The sequence below is a fragment of the Pelodiscus sinensis genome, chromosome 5 (genome assembly GCF_049634645.1).
Source record: "Pelodiscus sinensis isolate JC-2024 chromosome 5, ASM4963464v1, whole genome shotgun sequence".
NCBI lineage: Eukaryota > Metazoa > Chordata > Testudines > Trionychidae > Pelodiscus > Pelodiscus sinensis.
Genome location: NC_134715.1, coordinates 7,546,163 through 7,572,663, shown reverse-complemented (window position 1 = coordinate 7,572,663; position 26,501 = coordinate 7,546,163). Strand labels below are relative to the sequence as shown.

Below are 26,501 nucleotides of genomic sequence, written 5' to 3'. Positions count from 1 at the left end.
GGGACCAGACTCGTTGCGGACAGAAGTTGTTCTGTGGGATGCCTGTACAGCCTCTGTCCATGGGGAGTTTAGGCCTTCCATTGACAGAGGCTGCTGCCACCCCATGCTGCTACCTCTGTATTGGGGCAGCAGAAAGGAGTCAGTCTGTGCGGGGAGCCAGTTTTTAAATTGGCTCCCACCTGCCAACCTGGACTGCTGCCTCTGATACAGTCTGGTATTTGAATGTTCTGTCCAGGAAACAAATTGAGAAAATACTGAACATATAAATGTCTGATATTTCCTAATTAAGTAAGTTTTATTATTATCATAAATATCAGTACATAGTTGCGTACTGTCTGGCTGGTAGACACGCTCATGCTGCATGAGCGTGACTACTAGCCAGGCAGTACGCAACTACACAGTAGGGGGAGGCGGGGCTGGGGTGGGATGGAATCCCTAGGGCCGGATTCACCCGTGCGCCCTGCCTGGACCGTGTGTAGGACAGACAGTGCCCCAGGAGCTGCATGCACCCAGGCAAGCCGGTTCCCTCCCACTCCCTTCCCAGCCAGCTCTGCTCCCCACCCCGACCTCCCCCACCAGCCCTGCTCCCCCTGTCCAGTTTGACCTTCCCTCCCATTGGAGATCAAGTGTGTCCGGTATTTTTGTTGAAACCACCTGGGAACCCTCGGGCCTCCCTAGGAGTGGGGCTGGGAGTGCGCTGGCTGCTGCACCGCCCCTGGGAACTATCCAATAGTCATGGAGCTGTTAAAATGTGATGCGGTCACAGGACTATTTGATTACACGCTCTCCAGCATCCCTGCTCCAGGATTTGAGAGCAACAAGGTGGAGGAGGACATATTGTCATTGGCCCAACCTCTGCTAGTGACAGATGGGCCTAAATGAGCAGGCAACCAAGAGCTTGTATTGAATCGATACACGTGGTCTCTGCGGGGAGGGTGGCGGCCATGCAGTGGAAATGCTGCACTTGCAGCTTTCCATTAGCGTGGGCCACCCTGCCCCTGGAGCGCCCAGGCTGCCCCAGCGACGCGCTCGGCGCTCAGCCGCTGCCTTCCCTCACTCGCTCGGAATCGATTGGTTTTGCTTTGTTTGGTTTTTTTTTTCTTCTTCCCCACTCGCTGACAGTTGTTGGCCCTCACGGCCATCCGTACGTTCCCCCGCGGCATTGTCCCCGCAGGGAGAAGAGGGAGGAGCGAAGAGGCGCGCTGGTGACGTCACCGCACTCGATGTCGCCTCCCCCGAGCCCCGCGCGCCAAATTCGAACGCGGCAGCAAGCGAAGCAAGCGCGCGCGTGTGTCCGCCCAGAACGCACCACTGGGGCGCCCGGCTCGCGCGTGCAACGGTAACTGCAACGGTAATTGCAACGGCAGCGTCTACATGGCTACCCCGCCCAAGCGCGGCCGGGCCCACGGCAGCATCAAGAAAATCGCCATAGAGGGCAACATCGGTGAGGCCCCGCCACTTCCCCCCCCCCTCTCCCCGCCGGGGGCCTGCGCTGCCCTCCCCTGAGGCTTGGCGGGAAGCGCCGGGCCCTGGCCCATCCCGGGGCTCCCCTGCCGCCCGGGAGCGAAGCCGGGTGCGGTTACCGGCGGGGTGGTTCTCCCGGTGACGCGGCTTCCGGCCGCCCCCTTGGCAGCCGCTTCCCGCTCCGCTCGCTGGCGCCAACCGCGCCGGGTCGGTCGGTACGGGCGGGAGGCTGCCGCGGGTTCTTCGCCCGGGCGTGAGCCAAGCGGCCTCCGTGTACGCTCGCTTCGCCCCCGGGACAGCCCCGCGCTGCGGTGGGGGCCAAGGCGGGACCCGCTCCCCGTGTAAACGCTCTGTTCTGGATTGGGGGAGGGGCGCGCTAGCTCCTTTGCGGTGGCGTCGCACTGTCGGTGCCGGGGTTTTTAGAGGGACAGGAGGGGGCGGGGGGATATTTTAATTGGCCCAACTTGTGCGGGTGAAAGAGACACGCTGCAGAGCCGGTTGCAGAGCGCTCCTCCCGGCCTCGTCAGTTTCCCTGCTTCGGTAAGCCCTGGGGTTAGGAAGCGTCATTACCAGCTAACAAGCAGGCTGTAATCTGAAAGAGTTGCTGCTAATCATGGTACCAGTGCTGGATTGCCGCATTGAAAACGGGGCCTTTTGCTGTACCGAAGTGCCTGGTTTGATTGGGCCACAAGAAATCTGATGAGGTTCAACAAGGACAGGTGCAAAGTCCTGCACTTGGGACGGAAGAATCCCAAGCATTGTTACAGGCTGGGGACCGACTGGCTAAGTAGCAGTTCTGCAGAAAAGGACCTGTGGGTTACAGTGGATGAGAAGCTGGATTTGAGTCAACAGTGTGCCCTTGTAGCCAAGAAGGCTAATGGCATATTAGGTTGCATTAAGAGGAGCATTGCCAGCAGATCCAGAGATGTCATTATTCCCCTTTATTCGGCTCAGGTGAGGCCACATCTGGAGTATTGTGTCCAGTTCTGGGCCCCCCACTGCAAAAAGGATGTGGACGCATTGGAGAGGGTCCAGCGGAGGGCAACCGAAATGATTAGAGGGCTGGAGCATATGACCTGTGAGGAGAGGCTGAGGGAGTTGGGTCTGTTTAGTCTGCAGAAGCGAAGAGTGAGGGGGGATTTGATAGCAGCCTTCAACTTCCTGAAGGGAGGTTCCAAAGAGGATGGAGAGAGGCTGTTCTCAGTAGTAACGGATGGCAGAACAAGGAGCAATGGTCTCAAGTTATGGTGGGAGAGGTCCAGGTTGTATATTAGGAAAAAGTATTTCCCTGGGAGGGTAGTGAAGCAGTGGAATGGGTTACCTAGGGAAGTAGTGGAGTCTCCATCCCTAAAGGTGCTTAAGTCTCGGCTTGACAAAGCCCTGGCCGGGTTGATTTAGTTGGGATTGGTCCTGTCTAGAGCAGGGGGCTGGACTTGATGACCTTCTGAGGTCTTTTCCAGCTCTATTATTCTATGAACAGATTTATTTCTTATTGTAGTACAGGTTGAACCTCTCTAGTTCGGTGCCCTCGATATGACGGGTGCCAGACCAGTGAATTTGCCAGACCAGGGAGGTCAGTAATGTTAAGCAATATTACCAACCCTTCCACTAATTAGTGGGCTCTCAGAAGACATTTAGGGGTAAATTAGAGTTAAATAACAGCACAAAACACTGAGAGCCGGGTTTGGTGGTTGTAAACAAACTTTATAAGACTGGGGAAACTTGGTCACACACATAAGTGGACATCTGGCTAACCAAAAACATGGTGGACCACAGATGTTGCTTGACCAGAGAGTGATGGACTAGAGAGATTCAACCTGTATTCTTGCCAGATTTGTGTTTTATTGAGATGGGGCATCAGATGTGTTTATGGAAGATGTGAGTAGATCAAATCCCTTTAGTTTCTTTTTAATCCTGATAAATAATGATCATTGCTATCTCCCTTTCCAATGTTTCCTTACCCTTTTTGTGCGTCAGTATTTTCCACGGACTGAACTGTATGCTAATGAAAAGAAACGAGTTTAACTTGATCTGAAGGCTGGGGTGTGCCTCTGGTTACTCAGTGACGAGATGAGCTTTTTGACCTCAGAGCTGCATATAGGAATTAAGGATGTAAATACCTGTTTAAAAAGTTAACCTGTTAAACAATAAGTTTAACCAATTTACCACAGAGAGCTGGGATCCTGCAGCCTAGGCTTCTCCAGCAGGGGCTTCCACTGTTGAGCTCCTGCCCATCAACCTGCCATGGATAAGCAATTCCTCCTCCTGCACCACTCAGGCTGGGCTGCCAATTAAGCAGTTACTGGGTCAGCATGTAGATAAGGCTACTGCTTACCCAGGTAACCAGTTAGCCTTTTAAATCTCTAAGAGGAATTAGGGATGTTAAATACCAGTTAATTGAATAGTCAATTAACCTCATGAATTCTTATCGATTAGTTGACTATTCTATTGTATCAGAGGCAGCAGCGCGGGGTGCCAGGCGGGAGTTGGTCCGGGAGGGAATCCAGTTTAAAAACAATCTCCCCTTGTGGGTTAGGGTTAAGGTGATTTTCCCCCCCACAGCACTGCTGTCTCTGATGCCACCCCATGCTGCTTCCTGTGTATCAGCCCCTGTCCGGGGCGAGGAAGTGTTGTAAGCTCCTGGATCTGTTGCAGCCTGGAACTGAGCCAGGCTGCCTGTCCACCTAGCTCCTAATACATTGTAAATACAGAGCTGCAGCAGGGGTAGATCCCGGATCCATCACAAATTGGGACTGAGGTGAGCTGCTAGACAGCCTGCTAAAAAATTACTGGTGAGGAGGGGAGGGAAATGCGTGTAATCTATAGCATTAACCGATAAGCTTTCGCTTATCATTTAATCAGTTGACTACACTGTTACATCTTTAGTAGAAATTGAGGTTGTCATTTCCCATGGCTTCTAGTAATAATATTGAAAGGTGGGAAATTGGCTAATTGTGTAGTCAATACTCATTAGTATCAACTACATGATTAGTTGATAGGGAAGGTGCTCAGTCCCAGCTCATGCCAGGTCCAGTTGCCCTGTCCGCAGGGGGGTACCAGCAGAGAGCGGTAAGGTGGAGAGAGGAGGGGGAGGATGCAAGTAGCTGAGTAGTCTACTCGACAACTCGCTTACATGCCTAGTTCCTAATATTTCACTGATTTATTGCTCTGCTAGTTCTTATTAGCCTTATTTTTTCTCATTTTAATATACTTTTTTTAACACTTCATTCTCTTGATTTGTGGCAGACTAAACCCTTGGTTTTGTAACTGTGAGGGGGCAAATAACACAATGATGGTGCCTTTGTAACTTTACTGGGGAGATCACTAGTTGCCTTTACATTTCTTAATTCAATGCTTTCTTGTCTAAAGATATGTTAGAAGAAAAATTAGGTGATATACCAAGAAATTAAATTTTACTTTTTAAAAAGTAACTAAAGAAGAATCATAGAGCTGGAAGAAACATCAGGAGGTCATCAAGTTCAGCCCCCTGCTGAAAGCAGGACCAATGCCAACTAAATCAACCCAGCCAGGGCTTTGTCAAGCCGATACTTAAAAATCTCTAGGGATGGAGATTCTACCACCTCCCTAGGTAACCCATTCCAGTACTTCACTGCCCTCCTAGTGAAATAGTTTTTCCTAATATCCAACCTAGACCTCCCCCATTGTAACTTGAGCCCATTGCGCCTTGTTCTACTATCTCTTACTACTGTGAACAGTCTTTCTCCATCCTCTTTGGAACCTCCTTTCAGGAAATTGAAGGCTGCTATCAAATCCCCCCTCACTCTTCTCTTCTGCAGACTAAACAAACCCAAATCCCTCAGCCTTTCCTCATAGGTCATGTGCTCCAGCCCTCTAATCATTTTGCTTGCCCTCTGCTGGACCCTCTCCAATGCATCCACATCCTTTCTATAGCGGGGGGTCCAGAACGGGACACACTACTCCAGATGTAGCCTCACCAGAAGATGAAGTAGGTTGCGTCAGTGGTGCATAAATGTCATTTGACCTAGAATACTAGCATGGACTAGGATTGTCTTTACTAGGGAAAAGAGTATTTTAACCCATGATAAAATAATGAAAACTCTTCTGTTGTAGTTTCTTAACCCATATTAGCTTCTGGAAGTAAACTCTAGAGGGAGCCTTTGCTTTGCATTTTTGCCTTAGTGAAAACAAGATTCAAGCATCTTAAGGCACCAGGGTATATTGATAAAAAACACTGTCACTCTGACAAATGCACAAAAAAGTATAAAGTTAGTGTTATACAATTTAAATAAATCAGAAAAAAGAGAAGTTTAAAGTTTGTATAAGATTAAAAACTGCTCATAGCTTACATTACATTGGCACTTAGAAAAACTTGCTTAGCATTTAATTCATAAATATAAGTACATAGACTTCAAATTTTCTACAGTGTGTGCACAGTTGCCAGTTTTAATTCATTAATAACTCAATGTGCAGCTTTTTTAGTCTTGCTTAGTGAGGATCATTCGTGTACTAAATTTTAATGTTCATCCATTCTTTAATTATCTGTGCATATGTGTTAGGTGGGCAGAAGTTTGAACAATAGCAAGAGATTTTTAAAGCTTTATAGAAAAATGACACAGATTATTTTTTGACTTTTTTTTTTTAAACTATTGTCTATGCTTAGCAAGTGTGGATTTTTCCAGAATAATTAAAGTTAATAGTAATTGTGTGGCATAAAGTATTGCATTTAATTTCAGGTGATTAATATAACAATGTATTTAAATTCCACTTTTTCCCATTATTTTTCTCCTAATTGACTACTCCACAATCATTAGCTTCCCTCTTTAATATGTCCTAGCATGCTTCTGCTACTCTGCTGTAGAATATAGTCTGCATACAAGGTGAGGGTCAGTTTATTTTTTGGTAAATTAGAATTTACCAAAAATATTATAGACTTTGGTTGTTACAGAGAAAGGGGAAAAAAGATTTGTTGGATATCCATCATGGTGTTCTTTTTTCCCCACACCTAATTGATGCTGTAATATTGCAGGAAGAGAACATATTGGGGAGTAGAAATGTGAATGATTACCAGGTAAAGGGTGATGCTCATCAGGTAATAGTTAGCCATTACCTGGGAGCAGCCCATGGCCCACTGTGGGTGGAAGGTTGTTCCAGCCTGTGCGAGCTGGGAGGTGGCAGCCTCATGCGGGAGTGAGGAGGGTCTGGAAGCAGTCGCAAGCTGTAGCAGCCTTAATCCATACCCTCTCCCCTTCCCTCCCCTCTGCCCCCATACAAGGCAGCTGACTCCCAGCTTGCTGTGAGATGGGAGCCACCAGGCCTGCAGGGTGGGGCAACACTTCCTGTCCACCCCTGTGTAAACAGTTAACTGGATAAACTTAATATTTAACCAGTTGAGTAATTAAACGGTACTTTACATCCCTACTGGGGAGCAATGTTCCCTCTTATCTCTTCTATCCATTTGTGGATATTTTCCATCCTTGTGCAGAATAAATGTTGTGCACCAAAGCATGTGCTAATGTGCACCACCAGTAGTAACAAAAAACTAGCTGTGAGCGCTTTGCTGCCAGATAGGTGGCATTTGAACCTCTCCTGAGTGGCTGCACAAGCACACAGCTTATAGGTAACACTGCTGGTGAGATCCTTCCAGTGCTGTATGGGAAGTGGAGGTTGTATAGAATCAGAAAAATAGACTTCTAGTAGCTAACAATTAATAGTATTCATTACTTTCTGAAACACACATTGTGATCTTTTCTAACAGCTGCAGGAAAATCAACGTTTGTGAATATTCTGAAACAAGCTAGCGAAGAATGGGAAGTTGTTCCTGAGCCCGTAGAAAGATGGTGCAATGTTCAGAGCTGCCAAGAGGATTATGAGGTACGATGATAGCCTTTGACTTTGACTGAGATGAGTATTTCATATTATTTGCACATTATTGAGCCAGGAGAAACTGCTTCTTGGCGGATTAAGGCCTCTACTAATCTAACAAAACAGTAATAAAAATACCATCTGTGTGTGTGTGTATATGTGTAATAGTAACAATTTCATCAAATTTCACTATATTCCTTTGACTTTCCTTCACCTGTGTAGGTTTTGACCCTTATTAAGCAGTCCTGTGATGCTCAGATGGAATGTGTGTTTACACTTATGCATGTTTAAAACAGAGTAGGTATGGGGAGTGGAGTGATCCTTCTGGTTGTCTAGATTTATAAGTACGTTGCAGAGTAAACATAATTTATACCTTATTAGCACAAATAACAGAAAAATGTCATTCCTTGCTTTCATAATCTCTCCCACTTAATGCACCTAATATTTGTGGCAAGGGAGTAGTATTGAAAAGATATGTTACCAAATCTGAGCTATTTCTGTGAAATCTTCTGAAACCTTTGGCAATAGAACGTGAACTATTGACTAAACTATTTATCTATCCTGATGTTGTTTTTTACGTTCTAATTCTAGATCTATGACCCCATGGTGAAAGCCCAGCTGGGGAAGGCAAGACCCAGCTCTACCCCTTCCACCCGAGGTCCTGCCCCTTTTGCCTGAGGCCATCCCCACTCCCAGCTCTATCTTTCTGGGCCATATGGAGAGCTGGGGGTGCTGGGCTGCAGCCCCAGCATGACCCTCCCCAGCAGCTGGGAAAAGCCAAGCTGCCATGCAGAGGCCCTTTCCCTCCCTGGTGGCTGGGGGGAGCTGGGCTGCCACGCAGTGGCCCTATCCCTCCCTAGTACTGGACTGCTTCTGCTTCTGCGTTTCTAGCCCCCAGGAAGGAGGTGCTGGGAGCACCGGGGCATTGTGGGAAGTGCTTTGTATTCATGCTCATCAGTGTGACAGAAGCTATTTGCATATATGTTTGCATGTACATGCAACCATACTTAAGTTGTGGCCCTTGGCAGGTGCTGAGAATATCACTGTGGCCTGCCCCCGGGGCTTCCAAAGTTGAGTAGCCCTGGTGTAGTATCTAGGGATGTAAAATCCTGTTTAATCAGTATATTGGTTAAACATTATGTTCGACCAGTTAACTGGTTAAACAGTAGTGGGTAGGGGCTGCTCTGGCCAGGCTGGAGCTCCCTCTGCCTGTAGTCAGTCCCACTGGACTGCAGCCACCCCCTCCTTGCGCTAGGTGGGGGGGCCTGCTCAAACCTCTACAGCTTAACCGTAAGCGGTAAGCATCACCTGGTAAGGGTGATGCTTGCTGGTTAACCATTCACATCACTTAAGTGGCATTACTTAATTGTAGCTAAAAAGCAAGTTGCTTATAATACAATTACTCTGTGCAGTTCAGCTTTGACGTAGCATTTTTCACTGAGAAATTTACAACTGAAATGCCAACAATCTCGCTATAGTTTTATTAAAAGGAAAAGTGAATATTGTGTAACAGAAGCAGATATTTTTCTTTTACAACAGAAATATAGCCTGGAAGGAATCTCAGGAAGTCACTATTCCATCCTCCTGTGTTGAGGCAGAATTGAGTATGCCTAGACTATCCATGACACACATTTGTCAATGATAATCGAAATAACAAGTGAACATACATGCACATTAAGTATGTTTATATGCTCACCTTAAGACAGATGGGAACAATGTAATCTAGTAGTTGTAATACAGGCATGGGAATCACGTCTGACTTCTGTTCCCAACCTGTTGTGTGAACTTGGGTACGGTTCTACTCCTCAGTTTCTATGTGTGTATGCAAATTATTGGTGTTCTCATTTTGTAAAAGTCCTTAGAGGTAAGCCATTATAGAAATGCAAAATAGTAATTATTATCATTAGTAAGTTTTTTTTCCTGTTTTCTTCACATTATGAAGACCATTTTCAGTTATATTTGTTAAATCAAAGCTACTTTAAAAAAAAAAAATAAACAAAACAAAGGCATTCCTTTTCACTCTGCCTGTACATTTCTCCCCATTCCTCCCCATAGGATTATGACCAGACAAAATTTATCTTTAGTTATATGCCAAAAATGTGTTTTCCCCCTGCCCTCCTGCTCCATCCTATTACTCAAACAGCTAAGGCATTTTGTTCAAAATTTCCACATAAATAGAGCCTTCAGGAACATAATAAGCATAATGTATTGGGCCAAAATATGTATGTGTTTTGGAAATCTGTTTAAGTTTATAAAAACACAAGGTTTTAATGGAAGCTGTATTATGACCTTAACTATAACAGGCACTGAGAGCACACACTACAATACTTTGTGTTTATATAATGCCTGCCTTCCAAGGATATCAAAGCGTTCTACAAACATTCACATCCACATGAGATAGGGATGTAGTATATCTGTTTTTCACATAGGGGATCTGAGACTTGGCAAGTCACTTAACCTTTTCATAAGTCACATATTAAGATAACAGCAGAGACTAGAATAAAGCCTCATATTCTATATTCAAAGTGCTGTGCTTTAAGCCCCTAAACCCTGCTTTTTTCCCTTGGAGCCCAAACACTGAAACTTTGTCAAACTATGGATTGAGTCTTTCTGCTGCCACATCTGTTCGTTTGTACAAATGGCTTTGTGTTTGGATGTCAGGTCATCTTTACTAGAAAAGCTGTAAAATATGCAGTGCTTTTGTCCCACATAGGGATATAAGCGACTACTCGAGTAGTCGACTACCTGATAAGCCAGTTTCCCTCTAGCACCATCTCCATGGTTCAGGGAGCGGAATGGGCAGGGGAGGCAGAGCTGCAGACTCTGGGAGCCGCCTGCAGGCTCTGGGGGCCACCCATGCTGCAGCTCTGCATTTTAAATGTAGTAATTGCTGCTGGGCTCTTAATATATTTAAAATGCAGAGTCGCAATGGTCCTGAAGCCAGCATGAACCGGGATTGCTCAATCTCGGTTTGTGCTGGCTCCCGTAGCTACCCCCGCTGTGGCTCTGCATAGCACCTTCCATTATTGACTGTTCGTGTAGTCGATAAAAATTATATCGACAACACGATTAGCCAGATATCCTTTCCTTAACATACTTAGTCCCACAGTTCATTTCTGTTTTCTGAATTTGCATGCAGTGGCATTCCAGCTGTTAATTTTATTGTCATCATGAAATAACTCCTTCAGCTAAGAGAGGAAGATACCTAATTCTGTGTCTTAGGAATTCTATTCTTGTCCTTGTATGACATGTTTAGAGTGTACATAGCCATCTGCTTAGATGTCATGTCTGCAGCTGTTGTCATATGAACTATAACAGATGGCACGTGCTAATCCAGCTGAATTTTAAATTTAACTCTGCTGTGTAAGAGCAAAATGTATGCTTGCATGCATAGAATTCGCCTCTAGTATCGACAGTCTTCATTTTATTTAAAAGATTGTAAATAGTAACAAATTTCTGAGACCACTAAGCATTTTAAACACTTTTGTCTGAAAATGTCCATAGTCAGGCATATCTATAGGCTCCCACCCCCCTCCCCCCCCATCATTGTTGCCAACTAGGATTTCACTGGAGGTAACGGAAAATTAGCCTGTGAAGCTCCACCAGTAGTAGCAACAAAGAAAAAAGGCTACTGTAGACAAAGTAGTTCTTGAAACTGACAAAGGTTGAAGATGGGAAGCTAACATGCCCTGAGAATATTTGTTCAAAAGAAATAATTTACCATGCTTTCAAACTATGGAATATATTGTCAAATGAGTAAGATGTTCCAAAAATCTTATAGTAACAGAAAATGCAGATGAAGTAATATCTTATATTGGACCAAATTCGTTGGGAAAGCTCTCTGTAGACGAGAGGTTGTTTCTTTCCACAACAGAAGCTAGTTGAATTAAAGGTATTATTTCACCCACCTTATTTGTCTCGTTTCCTGGAAGTAACACAGCTACCGCAGTCTTGAAGACGAAAATAAGAACAGAACTCTATTTGGACAAAACACATAATTGGTTTCTGAATTTTAACTCAAAGGTTGAGGCAATTGACTTTTGGTGTCTCATGCCTTGCAATGTGCATGAGGTGGATATGACTTACAATCCTAGTACAAACTCTAGTGTGAAATCTTCCCCTCACAGATGAATAAAGGTAAGATGCTACACAGTTGATAACTGTATTTTCCAAAATAAAAACAGGTTATATTGTGCTCTCACACACTGCCTCAGTGCAGCAGAGGTTTTTAGAGAAGTGCAGAATGCATTTTCTGATGTTCCAACACCTCTGCGCATCAGAGAGAAATTAAGGTATTGTGCAGATGTTACTTTTGCTTATAAATGGAGATTAAGTGGAAACAATTCTAGGCCTGAAAAGGAAACTGTACCATTTTGTCATGGTAAACAATTCTGGACATTTTAGAGGTAATTTAACTAAGCTGGAACCTATAATCATTGGGCGACTTACTTTGTTAAAAATAGGAGCTGACGACATCACAGAAAAATGGGGGGAATGTGCTTCAGATGATGTATGAGAAACCCGACCGGTGGGCATACACTTTCCAGACCTACGCCTGCTTGAGCAGAATCCGGGCTCAGCTCAACTGCCTTAATGGGAAAATTAAAGAGATGGAGAACCCTGTGGTCTTCTTCGAGCGATCTGTGTATAGTGACAGGTATGTTTTATTTCTGAACACTTGACTGAGTAGGAGAATCCTTGTAATGACTAGAAAACAGATGAGCTTTTATAAACACTTCAGAGTTAGTGGTTTCTGGTTGGCTCTCGTCAGTTGACATTATCAGTGAATTGTTCACTTTCTCTCCATATTGTACAGTGAGGATATTTTACCAACTCAAACAATAACTGTGTTCTGTTAGCTGAATTCCATTAGCTATATGTAGTTTTCTGTCTTCTTAAGAAAGGGAGGGTAGGGCTGAAGGGAGAAAGAAATAGAAAATTTGCTTTTCTCACAAACCTTTGTTCCTTTTTGTTTTATTTTATTTATTTTGAGGGCTGCTGTATGCTTGTTTTTCAGTTCCTTACCTTTCAATCTCTGACTGCAGGGGATTGAACTTCACTGTTGAGCGCCACATCTGCAGTTTTAGCCAGCTACCATGGTGCTTCAGTGGGAGAATCATGTATTGGCTTAAATGCTCTGCCACAAAATTGTTTGTGTGGATTGTGGCAGTCTCCAGAAGGTGGTGAATATGGCAGAGCATATGTCTGAAAACTGAAGATTCCAGCTATGCATGACTGTCTGTGGGAAATTGCAACTGAAATAGCACGGAGTAAAGGACCACATGAGTGACAAGAGTATAGCCATCTAAAAAAGGGAGCAAATGGTTAATTACCATAAGGTCATATGACTCGAGCCAGTGGAGCCAAATTATTAAGTTTTAGCAAAACTTCATGGCCACTTTTGAAGTTTTGTTTTGTTTCTTTCAGTCTACATATCTGCCAGGCTACATAAGTAGCTCATCCATTTTCCCTAGATAATACAAAGCATATTGAACTGGTTACTTAAATAATATGACTTACTTTTCCTCATTGTTCAATAATTCTTTTTGGTTTTAGGTATATTTTTGCATCGAATTTATATGAATCTGATTGCATGAATGAGACTGAATGGACTATTTACCAAGATTGGCATGAATGGATGAATAAGCAGTTTGGTCAAAGCCTTCAACTGGATGGAATTATTTATCTCAGAGCCACTCCTGAGGTGAGGAATAAAACTTGATGAATTTAGCAAGAGTGAGAGTGCGATCAGATTGACCAATGTGAGCTTCACCGATAAATCTTTGCTTAAATGAGTTCAGAACTTTTTTTGCCACATTGCACTTAATACTCTGTATAAGGTATCTCTAAATTACTGTTCGTTTGTTTTTTGAGAAATCTCATTTGTTTGCAAGCACGTCTTCAGCCCAAGCTGTCTGTTTTGGAATCTTTAAACTATCCACAGTGACTCCAAGATCTCTCTCTTGAGTGGTTATAGCTAAATTAGTCCCTATAATTTTGTATGTTTAGTTGGGATTATTTTTCCAATGTGCATTACTTTGCATTTATCAACATTAAATTTCAAAATTTCATTTACCATTTTTGTTGCCCAATCCCTTAGTTTGGTGAGATCTTTTTGAAGCTCTTCACTTTCTGCTTTGGTTTTAACTATCTTGAGCAGTTGAGTATCATCTGCAAATTTTGCCATCTTATTGTTTACCCCTTTCTCCAGATTGTTTATAAATAGGTTGAATAGGTTTGGTCCCAGTATAGACTCTTGGGGGACACCGCTAGTTTCCTCTCCCCATTCTGAAAACTGACCATTTATTCTTATCCTTTGTTTCCTGTAATCATCGTCATCTTTTTTTTAAATGAGTTACAATCCATGAGAGGACCTTCCCTCTAATCCCATGACAAGTTACTTTACTTAAGAGCCTTTGGTGAGGGACCTTGTCAAAGGCTTTCTGGAAATCGAAATACACTATATCCACTGGATTCCTCTTGTCTGCATGCTTGTTGAGCCCAAGCATGATTTTCCCTTTACAGAAATCGTGTTGACCTTTCCCCAACAAATTATGTTCATCTCTGTGTCTGACAATTCTACTCTTAACTATAGTTTCAACTAATTTGCCCAGTACTGATGTTGGACTTCCTGGTCTGTAATTGCCAGGATCACCTCTAGAACCCTTTTAAAGTATTGGCGTCACATTAGCTATCTTCCAGTCATTAGGTACAGAAGCTGATTTAAAAGATAGTTTACAAACTACAGTTAATAGTTCCGCAATTTCACATTTGAGTTCTTTCAGAACTCTTGGGTGAATGCCGTCTGGTCCCGGTGACTTGTAACTGTTAAGTTTATCAGTTTGTTCCAAAACCTCCTCTAATTACACCTCAATCTGGGACAATTCCTCAGATTTGTCACCTAAGAAGAATGACTCAGGATTGGGAATCTCTGTAACATCCTCAGGCGTGAAGACCGAAGCAAAGAATTCATTTAGTTTCTCTGCAATTACTTTATCGTTTTTGAGTGCTCCTTTAGCATCTTGATTGTCCAGTGGCCCCACTGGTTTGTTTTGCAGTCTTCCTGCTTCTGATGTACTTAAGCAACGTTTTGCTATTACTTTTGAGAGAGAGGCAGCAAAGGGGAGGAGAGGTACTTGAAAGTGGTAGTGCCGCACAGCCTTTGAAACCCCAAGGCAAGCCAGCTGTGCAGTGGGCTGTCCCTTTTAAATGCCACCTCTGCATGATTCAAAGGGGCAGCCTTGGAGCCCGGGGTCTGGAGAAGTGCTGCAGGGAGCCCGGGATTAGCCGGGGAGTCCCCAGCTGATCCTGGGCTCCACGGCTGCCCCTTTGAATCACTCAGAGGTGGTGTTTTAAAGGGGCAGCCCGCCTCACAGCTGATTGGTGGATCAGCTGTGGGGTGTGCTGCCCCTTTAAAATGCTGCCTCCTCGCATTTCAAAGGGGCAGCTGCCATGGAGCCCGGGTTCAGCCGGGGACTTTTTATAGCCTTGGCCTTCCTAATAGCCCCACTCCTTGGTTAAGGCTTTACCAATAAACATAAGGTTAAGTTTCAAAGCTTTGTTAAGAAGCCCACAGCTTCCAACTTCTGGCCTCGGCGCATGGTCCTTCAAACAAATAGCTCAGCATGTGGACCAACAAACAAATACACACAAGCTCAGCACACAGTATCTTTCTGGCTACCATCAAGTACTCCCTAAACACATGTACAGATAACCGCTTACTCCAAGGGTCCTGTAATCGCTCCTCCGTCACTTGAAGAACTCCCTCACAAAACTCCGTTAGCTGCTCCTGTTGAATTATTTTTTAATTTTCTCAGTATAATTTTGACACGTTTTATCATCAGCCCTAGTTCATTAATATTAATTTCCAGGAAAAGGAGGTGGGATAAGGGCGTTTGGGTTTGAGATCCTGGATTGACTTAAATTTTAACAAGTGATCTTGAGCTTAAAAAGATTGGAGACCACTGCTTTAGATTATTAAAATCAGAAGAACTTAAAAATATAATATACTTTACGTTGTTTATGCTGTTGACTTTTTGTACTCCATTCAGTGGGGACAGTGTGGTTGTGATCCAAAATGTGGTTGTGATACACACTCATAGACTCATAGACTTTAAGGTCAGAAGGGACCATTATGATCATCTAGTCTGACCCCCTGCACACTCTAAGAGAAACTTTTGGATTTGCCAGTTAACCAACACCTCCTCATTGGCCTCCATCAGCTAAATCTGGAGGAGTCTTTCTGTATTCCTAAACTCAGTCACTAATTTAAAGGTTAAGAGTGTAGGGTATTTGGTTTAAATGGTAGTTCAAGAGTGTTGAAAATAAATTAGACTTTTATCTTTAATTCTATTGTTGTAAATTGGTCCACTTTTTCTCTTTCTGCTTTTAGAAATGCTTAAATAGGATTTACTTGCGTGGAAGAGATGAAGAACAAGAAATTCCTGTTGAATATCTGGAGAAGCTTCACTACAAACATGAAAGCTGGCTTCAACATAGAACATTGCGGTATGGTTTTTGTTTGCATTTTTTTGGGCCTAATGTATTCCTGGAATCATTTGTCAGTGTCTCTCTCTTTTTCACAAGGTTTTGATTAAGACTTCACTTGTCCTTGGAAACTTCAAGCCCTGGTGGCTTTTAAAACATCAAGTAACATATGCATTTGGGTTTCTTATAACAATATTTGTAAATGTCTTATTTGGTTCCTCACAGGGTTTTGAAGTAGGGATGTAATAGCATAGTTGATAAACTGATAAGCAAAAGCTTATCAGTTAATGCTATAGACTACATGCATCACCCACCAGCAAACTTTTTAATGCTCTGGCCAGCAGCCCAGCTCAGTCCCGGTTTGTGCTGGGTTTGGGGACCTACCCCTGCTGTGGCTCTGCGTTTAAAGTGCATTGGGAGCCATGTAAGAATGCAGCCTGGCTCAGTTCCAGCTCGTGCTGGGACTGGGAGCACAGACAACCCTCTGGGCAACCAGAGGCAGCAGCGCAGGGCAACAGGCAGCAGTCTGCAAGGGCAGCCGTTTTTTAAACTGGCTCCTCTAGCAGACCAGGTTCTGCTTGGCATCTTGGGAGCGGGGCCAGAGGTTAATTGACTATTCAGTTAACTGATATTTAACATGCCTATTTTGAACATAATTTTGGGTTCAACTCCTGTTTACCTCAGTTGGATCTGAGAGCATTCAGCTGGGATATATCATCTGCACATGATTGAAGTCACTTAAAGATGATGGTCGGTCACTCTCCACATGGACAACTCAGGTTATTTATTTAGGAGCATAACCAAGGAATCAAGCTCTAGGATTCTGTATTTAAAAATGAAGGCTATGATTTGTTAAGTTCTGCATTTCTCCTAGTCTGGGAGATTTTCATTAATATTCCTGTGATGAAGACTTAATTTATTTTTACTGTGCAATTAATATTATTTCTGTCCTTTTTCTATTCCTACACTCCTGTTTCTATATAGGACGGATTTTGAATACCTGGAAGAACTACCTATCTTAACACTGGATGTTAATGAAGATTTCAAAGGCAACAAAGACAAGTATGATGATATGATTGAAAAGGTAAAACTTAAAGAAAAACCAACTTTTTGCTATATAAAGTTTATGCATTCAATACAAGATCACATTTATGTTAAAGGAAAAAACTATATAATTTGTAACAGCAGTCAGTCTGTAACTTCAGAACCATCTCTCATCGTAATTTTTCTGTGCAATATTTAACCTAAAACTTTTAAAGGCACATTTTGAGAACCGTACTGGTAACTGCCCGTGTGTGGGAGTGCATATACATGCACAAATATATGCACCTCTAAGCAACATGAAGGACTCCTCTATTCAATTCCCTGCTATCACCACTTTGAGTCAGTAACTAATATGTTTGAGTTTTGACCCAAAGAGCATATTGACAGTAGGCTCTGTGGACTTTACCATTTGGAGAAGGAAAACACATGATTCTTATTTGTGACACTGGTAGTATACAAGCCCATTAAAAGACTGTAATTAAAAATAAAATTACAAAGCAAAATGTCTCCTCCCTGCATTTAAAAATACGATAGACTTCATCATTTAAACATTAAGCATGTTTCTTAAACATTAAACAATTAAACTGATCTTATGTTGCTGTCATTCTACTCTTGTCATACACAACTACAAGAAAGTTTATTAAAAGCAGCAGACAAAAATACCTCTGAAAAGCAATACTCTTCTTGCCTTGGTAAAGTATCTGTATCAGCAAGAGCTCTCTGATCGATTTATCACTTCTACAGCAGACCCGATAATTGACGGCTGGTGGATTGATCGCTTTAGTGTCGATTCACAGCAAAGTGTAGACCAGGGCTTAGTTTCTCATTTTACCTGCTAAAACAGCCTGCATAGTTTCTGATGGTGTCAGTTTGGTACATTATTAGGCCTCCTAAAATTCACTCACTACCCTGGCTGTAGTGAGTTGAATATGCTTCCTCTTCAGTTCAGGGCGGGAAATCCATTTCCTGCATAGCACTGATATGGCGCTACAGAGTTAAGCCATTGGGGATACATGTTAAAATGTGCTAAGCTTTTGCTAGGGATATTTTTTATTTATTTTTGTATATAATAGAACCTCAGATTAATGAAACCTCGAGAATGGAGGTTTGTAAATCTGAACTAAACATTATGGTTCTGTCAAGTTTATAACCAAATGTTGACTTAATACAGCTTTGGAATTTTATAGAAGAAAAATGTTGCCCCTTCCCCCTTTTTAAAAAGTAGCCTATGTTTAATATAGTATTGTATTTGCTGCTTTTTGGGAAGGGTGGGATGTCTCTGCTACTACTTGATTGTGTACTTCCAGTTCAAATGAAATATATGGTTGACTGGTCATTTGTAATTCTGGTGTTGATAAATCTGAGGCTCTACTGTATTTCTAATCCTGAAGAGAAGATTCTCAAATAGCTGCAAGAGAGCTCATTAGTGTTCATATATTAAGGATATACATTTTCTGATCTTGTATACCTGTTAAAACCACTCATCCTCTGTAACAACTTTAGATGTAATCTTAAACAGTTTTGTTGCATTTTAGGACACTTCACTTGTTTTAAAAGCATAGGAGAATTCCATATCTGTATAATGTGTAAGCTACTTTTGGTTCTGCATCGGGATGTTAAATGGCATTTAATCAGCTAATAGACTAATCAATGGAATTTCCATTGACTAGCAAGTAGTTGATAAGTGGGGGAAGCTCAGTGGGGTTAGCTCGCTGTCCTGTGAACTAACCCTGATGTGGCTTTGCCTTTTAAATGTATTAAGAGCTGCTGGGCTCTTAATACATTTAAAAGGCTTACGTGCAGCAGGGGGGACCAGGTGTGAGCCAAAAATCAGCTCCGCACAGCACCGGCTCTTGCTTCCCCTACTTGCTGCCTCTCTCTGATAGAGGCAGCAAGGGGAGAAAAGCGACTAGTGAAGTCACTAATTGCTTACAATCCCTAGTTCTGCGCCTGCTAAACTTGAGGAAATTTGGCTTGCAACTCTGGCCACAAAATTGCATGATTAGCTGTGAGATGTTTATTTCACCCAATAATTATACCTTGTAGTACAGTATAAGGCAATGGAAAGGTGAAAAGTCAGTTCTCCTAGATCTGTTTCTAAATACACTTCATTTGATTCAAAATATGTGCTGTTTTTTCAGGTCAAGGAATTTTTGAGCACTTTATAATCCTTTTGAAGAGCAAATGGAAACAAACTGTTCCAAACATCCAAGAGATCCGAATTTGGATTCGAATTCAGCTTTCTTATAAAGTGTCTGAAGAAGAGAAGTTCAGTATTGCTTTAACAAGTTGCGTGGAACATAACATACTTGGCAATATTTGTCTTACAAAATGTACGTGTGATGATTTTTATAAACCATTGGGCCTGTTCAGTGTTACGTAGAAGATTTTAACAAGTTACTCAACATTACAAAGAGTCCCTGGAGCCCTTAATTCCTATTGCTGTTTTTGATCAGAAATAGGGTCCCATAAAACACTTTCCTATTCTGTCCCTTATATCTATTTAATTCCCATGTAGGTAGGGGTTTTTATCAGAATTGGTCTGTACTTTTTTAGTGGAGTTTGAGAGTCTGCAAGGGAAGTTGTACTTTATGTAGCAGTTTCTTCACAGTTAGGGAAAGAAGATATTAAGGGGAAACTCTTTCTGCTGATGAGAGAATGAATTTACCATAAAGTCCTATACATGAAAGTACAAAATACCATGTTTTAATAATTCCAGTAGATTGGTGGCACTTTGCCCAGAATGAGTTGGATCAAAACCCAAACATAGTTAAAGCCCAATGATCCTTTAACAAACTTCTGTGTCTGCCATTTTGTAAAGTAGGGTATTTAATAGTTTCCATCTGTTGGCACTTGTTCTTTTTTTGTTTTATAACTTTCCCTAAAAAAATAATTTATACAGCTCTAAACTTTTCATATTGGATCATTTCTATATGAAATTAAGGAATCTCTTTTTGGTAGCCAGTAAGTCTTCCTGCAGAGGTCACCATCCCCTCGTTGAATGCTGAAATGAGACCGTAAAGCTATGTAAGCTGTCTTTAGGTTTTAAATTGTGTTTTTAAATGTGATATGAATAGACTTTTAAATGTCGTGAGGGGAGTTGCATTGTTCTTACCTAGCAGTCTCATTCTGTTTTAATTTCTTGTCTAGTTAACTGCAATCAAAAGGGGAGAAATTTGTGGAGGAACCACTGTTTTAATGCACTGATGTTAGTAATGGTGATTTTTTGTTTTGTTTTCAGAGTCAGTAAACATCATCAACCATTTAGTAAATATGTTTTAAAATATGTATTGTATTTTGTGTCATGTTTTGCATTAAATATTTTTTTCTTAAGATGTAATTACTAGAAGATTTATGTGGTGTTGCTTGGATCCTTAACTCAGTTTTTTGTTTTTCTTCATTAAATCAATGAAGATGGGCATGGGGATGAGGGGCTCAGTATGCAGGCTGCCCTGTGAAGAGAGGGCAGCCCCACCCCTTTTTCCATGCAGCAGCTTGGGGCCAGTTGAGAAGCATTTGTTCATAGCCGCTACGACTGCAGTGGGCACAGCCAGGTGAGAAGTGCATGTCCCTTGGCAAGTGGATAGACACACACACAGACAAGCAGACATAAACTCTCTGAAATGTACAATAAATAGCTGTCCCTTTCTGCACCTTTGCCCCCTGCTGCTCCAATGGGGTTATTTCTGCCCCGTGTTCATTCTGCAGTATAACTCCCTCCTACCAGACCCCTCCCTTTTCATTTTATGCGAAACAATCTAATTCTACATGTCTCAATACCCTGTCACAAGCCTGGCCTGACAGGAAGTAGCTGCATACCAAATTTGGTGGTCTTAGCTCTTACTGTTTAGTAGGAGTTCTTGAACAAAAGGACAGACTGACATGCATGTTTCTGAAATTATATAAAACTAGACTAGCAGACTTAACCTATACTAGCAGGCTTACCCAGCATCATTCAGGGCAGGGGGCTTGTGGTGTGGGGATGCAGGAGTCAGGGCAAGGGGTAGGGTAAACTCAGTGCAGGAGGATCAGGGCAGGGGTCTTGGAGGTATAGGACATGTACTAGGGCTGCCTGTGGCAGTGACGACACTGATGCAGTTGCCAGCTCCCCCATCTCTGGGGCAGGAGCAGGAGTGGCACAGTCCCAGCCTGTGGTGGACTCCTCTGGGGTGGCAGGTCTGCTAGCTGCCAGGGCTCCATCCCAGTCTAGTACTGTGGCTGAGGGATATGGGGGGGGGGGGAGAGTAGATGTTTGGGAAGAGGTGCCACTTACCTAGGCCAGTGGCCAGCAACATGAGGAGTCCTGGCCCTAGCTGGCCACTGTCTTAGTGGTGCGGCTGCCCCCCTGGGGTACTACTATACAACTGTCCCATGTTCACTCTACTCCGTGTTCACTCTGTAGTATAACTTCTGTTGATCAGCCCCCTGCCTTTCTGTGTTATGGAAAATAATCTCATTCCAGGCACAAGGGAAACTCTGACCTTGCTTTAAGTTAGGATAAGAGGAAGCTGCATACCAAATTTTGTGGTGTTTAACTCTATTTAGGAGGAGTTCTTGAACAGACAAGCAGATGAGCGGACGGACAGACTCAGACAGGCACACAAACTCAAATACATATATGGAGGATACAGTTGGCTTTTGAATCCAAATGTTCTAATGTCGGAGGATTTTTGTTGGAGTGGTGTTGACATTTCCGGTCAGTTTTGAGAGACTCTCATACTGTGTGACTAGACTAATGTTGTAAAAATCTAACTTTAGACTGAAACACACAAATGTGTAGAAAGAAGAACTTTGTTGCACTTACTAAATTTGTTGGCTTTCAGTATCCTGTAGCCGTTATGCATAGGTTGACAATATGTAATATTCTTACAGCCATTTACTGAGGTAAATATATGCCAAGTTCTTGAACAGTATATATTCACTAATATATTTTTTAAATAATGTGTTACTGAGTCCAGATTTCCCACAAATGGAAAATGTGTCTGCTTTGATAGAGGCACAAAGACAATTTTCATAAAGTGCAGTGACTGGTCTTTTTCTCCATAGAATTACTAATTCCATATATTTTTTTCCAGATTTGGCCAGGGCTGCAGAGGCAAAAGGAAAGACATTCTAAGATCTTAGCTTCAGATACTGAGTTAATTTAAAGCCAGAGTCAGAGTTTGGAAAAGATTCAGTTCAGATTTAAACAAACTTGCATCAGGTATGGGGAAAATTTTCTTGCCAAATCTACACCAGACACTAGTAATTTATTTTAACCAAGGTTTCAGCTGCCAAGATTTAATATTTTTGTGTAATCATGAACTTAATTATTTTGATACCCGTTCTCCATGGCATGAACAGGTTCAAGTTATAATTGATATTTTTCATACACATCACATATCAGAATTCTGGGTGAGATTGTATGCAACCAGTTCCAGAATGAAATACAAAATCACCACAAGCCATGTAGGAATTCAAAAAAGAAAGTTTTAGCAACTTATAAGAACAGTTTTAAATGCTGTGAATGTACAGAATGTTTTAGGGCTTTGGTAATAATTATGGACAGCACTGGAAGCTGAATTTATTAGTACATAGAACAGAAGTAGCACGAACAGCGGCAGATGAAATTTGCCTTCACTGTGCTGTTGGTCCCTCTAGGTCAGAGTTAAGGCACAATCTCTTCAATGCAAGGAGGATTCAGTCTCTGTCTCCATTCAGTCCTCGGTGTCAGCTTAGACAATTGGAGCCCTGCTGGATTTTTTTATATTTAAAAATTAGGTATATGTAAGTGATGCTTTTCAGGGCAGAGGTCATGTATTCAGGTGAGTGTAAATTATATAGTATAGTAGGGTGTAGATTCTGGTTGAGACTATGGAGTCAATTTTAGTTACAGATATTAAACAATAGAATTAATATACCCTTTCGTGGTGGAAAAAGCAGTCTGTCACAGCCATGTGTTAATGGAATTGGGGAAGTAAGTGAAAAAAGCCTTGACTGCTTAAAGGTGGGGGGGGGAAATTGACTGTGTATTAAATATTGGCTTTCAGAGACTGCAGAAAGTGTTTTTCTTTTAGTGTTTTCAAGGATTTCAAGCAGGCTGGTCCTGGAGCCCTAGTCCAAGATTTTCAGATTATATTTACCCACCTAAGAACACTGATAATTAAATATTTTGACTATTCATAACCTTCCTTGATTTCATGGGGAGCAGTTGAATGCACTTGGTAAAATAGGTAAGATATCAGACTCTAATTTTAGTTTCCTGTTTCTAAAAATTTCATCTTCATCAACTAGTGTTTTATTTTTTCCCCAATAAACTGTAAGTAAATTTTAAGCTTGAGTGTCACAGCTGAGGGTAAAAGCCTGACTGACTCTGAGTGTTGCTCACGCTTGCTCCTCTAGTCTGGTATGCATTCCTTCCAAAACAAACCTCAGAAAGGAACTAACAGTTGCACCATACTGCACAATGAAATTATACTGAAGGACAAAAAGGAACGATGGGAATTAGGCAGTTATGGCTTTAAAAAAATGTAAGATTTATATCAAGATCTGCTTGTCAGTTATTGATGGTTTGACTTTTAAATTAATCTTTTGCATTATTGAACCTGTTCCTGGCATGGACTTAGTGTAGGTTCATAGGTCACCATATTGTCGTCTTTGCCATGATTAGAATCACTTGAAACTTCTGAAATGGAACCTACTGTTGCAAGGGTTTCTGTTAGTTCTTGAGTGTTTTATATGGTTTTGTTTGTTTAGCTACTGCTTGAAAGAGTGACCCAGAATGGAGATGTTGATTTATGTAGTATTTAATACATCAACAGGGCCTAAGAATAAAATTGTCATATAGAATTTGTTTGTTTGCTTTTTTCAAGTAGGGTGCTGTTTCCAATATTAATAGGTAATATTTTAATTGCTGTCCAAAATAATTTTAGATAATTTCAGAAATGTATGTTACATTATTTTAACGGTGATCACCATAGTTACATTTTTAATTATGTGGGTTTTGACTTCTCTTATTAATACTAAGCTATTGTATATTGCAGTTTCTTGTATTCAGCACATTCACTTTGGGAATAGAGTTTGCTTTTTTTAAATTGCACATGGAATAACTCTTCTTTATTCTCCCTTTGTTTAAGCAGATATAATAAATTGTATGTAAAAAGTGATTACATACGAATGAATTGGCTCTGTTCTTTTCCTCCATACAGAATTAAGGCCTTTTAAAAATAACAGAAGAAAACTGCACACTACAGTTGTTAAATGCAGACTTACTCCATATACCTTTTCCTAATCATGCCTAGATTATGAATAGGATCTTTGAAGAAACAATATGGTCAAGTAGTTAAAGCACAGCTGGCAATCAGGACTTCTGGCTTCTTTTCCCAGCTGTGCTTCTGACTCACTATGTGACCTTGTGTAAGTCTCTGTGAGCCTCATTTTTTTTTTTTAATCTTTAAAATATTGATATTGATCTACCTCATAGCAATGGTGAGAGGATTAGTTGGTTAATGTTTAGGTATTGTTTTGTAGATCTAAAGTGTTTTGCTAAATATTTTAAGAGGTAAAAAGAAAGCCGTGCTTTTGGGTTCTTAAATGCAGCAGTTTGGTGCCTGCATAGAAATGGCAAATGTCCAAATGCAGCAGAGATTACTTATTTGTTTTAAATCAGATTAAAATCCATCAGTTAAACCCTATTTATATCCAGATTCATTCATTAAAGAGTCCCCTTGAAACTGTTATTTCCATGACCACGTCCTTTCAGAAAATAATAGCTACTAGGAATTACAATACTGGGATAAAAATCTAGGGAAAAAATTGCCCTGGAGTTTCTTGCTGGTGAAAAGCTGAAACGAAATGTACAGTTATGTGCAGAAATTTCCACAGGAGGTCATTCTACTCTCAGTTCTTACTTGCTGAGCTGGCTGCTAGTGGAGCATTAGCATTTCAGCTGAGACTGGCTTTGGAAAGCATAGCAATGAAAGAGGTCACTTCCTTGCTGTGCCAGAGCAAAGGCATTAACTGATTAATAAATACTCTACTGAATGAGGGAAATTTTTTGTGAACCAACAAAAAGAAAAAAAGCCCCGTTGGATTAAATGTGAAGCTATCAAAGGCTGAGTTAGTGGGTTTTGACACCAGAAGATCTATGTAACTCCCAGCTAGTTCTGCTGTGGGGCTGGATTTTAATGCATAGACAATACTAATCCTAGTGTGTCTGATAATGGTCTTCTAGTGCTGAACCATTAAGCTTGAATGTGGGCAACAAGCAGTACTAATACTGGCAGTATGTTGACAAAAGGTAAGCAATTAGGAATGCTGTTAATTGATGGTACACTCCGTGGGCCAAATACAGGCCTGAAATAAATAAGGGTCCTGTGGAAACATCGTCAAACTCACAGTGACAAACTAAGTTTCATGTTGGGTGGAAATCGTAAAATTGTTACTTATAATTTGGCATTCAATGAGTGCACAAAATGGGTATAAATCGCACACTGAGGATGAGCTAGACTACTATCTAAACGTTGAGATGAAGTATTGTGATGGTCCAACATAGCCAGGCAGAGATCCCTTCTTGGCTGTCTTTGCTGCCAACTGCCTGCTTGTTGCTTTGTGGGTACCCAGAGAAGATGTCTTGTTCTCCAATTCCCATTTGTTGCTGAACCATTTGAATTTTGCTGTAGAGTTTAGTGTGGTACAGTGTATCGGGTATGCTAGGCCTTGCAAAATAATCCTAGTTTTCTGGCCACCGTTATTGCCTGACAAATAGTCTACCTTCCAGAAACTAGAGCACTAATCTACTGTGACCAGGTAGTTCTTGTTAAGATCAGAACAGACCTGTTCACTTTTTCTCAGAGCCCAGTTAGAATTTTATGGTTTTATTTATGCTACAGCTCAAAAGTGCAATTCTCAGCCCAGGTAGACAAAGGTTCAGTGGCCCAACTCAAGCTAGTGCACTGAAAATAGTAATAGTGATAGAAATGTAGCCGTGTTAGTCTGGGGTAGTTGAAGCAAAATGCAGGACAATGTAGCACTTTAAAGACTAACAAGATGGTTTATTAGAAGATGAGCTTTCGTGGGCCAGACCCACTTCCTCAGATCAAATAGTGGAAGAAAGTAGTCACAACCATATATACCAAAGGATACAATTAAAAAAAATGAACAAATATGAAAAGGACAAATCACATTGCAGAACAGAAGGGGGATGCGGGGGGGGGGTGGGAAGGGGGAGGAAGGAAGGTAAGTGTCTGTGAATTGCTGATATTAAAGGTAGGGAGAGTGGGATGTTTGTGAGTTAATGGTATTACAGGTGATAATTGGGGAAACTGTCTTGGTAATGGGTGAGAAAGTTCAAAGACTTGTTAAGTCCTTGTTGGCAAGTGTCGAATTTTAACATGAATGACAGTTCAGAGGATTCCCTTTCAAGTGCAGATGTAAAAGGTCTTTGTAGCAGAATGCAGGTGGCTAAGTCATTTAGAGTGTCTCCTTTCTGGTTAAAGTGGCAAGAAACTGTTTTCTCTTTGTGATCTTGTCTGATATCTGTTTTGTGGGCATTAATCCTTTGGCGAAGTGTCTGAGATGTTTGTCCAATGTACATAGCAGAAAATAGTAATGTGGTTGTTGCAGCAAAAGTGGTGGCTCAGGCTAATCACTTGAACTCAGAAGACCTAGGTGGTGAGCAGGCT

General features: G+C 41.8%; 1 protein-coding gene across 1 annotated transcript; it reads left to right on the top strand.

The window, feature by feature from the left end:
• Positions 1-1,105: 1,105 nt before the first annotated feature.
• DCK (deoxycytidine kinase) lies at positions 1,106-20,179 on the top strand. The gene is made up of 7 exons (XM_075929428.1): positions 1,106-1,444; positions 7,202-7,317; positions 11,772-11,965; positions 12,865-13,012; positions 15,701-15,816; positions 16,780-16,879; positions 18,981-20,179. Exons 1-7 carry the CDS (start codon positions 1,375-1,377, stop codon positions 19,005-19,007), a joined length of 771 nt encoding a protein of 256 aa, XP_075785543.1. The 5' UTR covers positions 1,106-1,374; the 3' UTR covers positions 19,008-20,179.
• Positions 20,180-26,501: the final 6,322 nt, after the last annotated feature.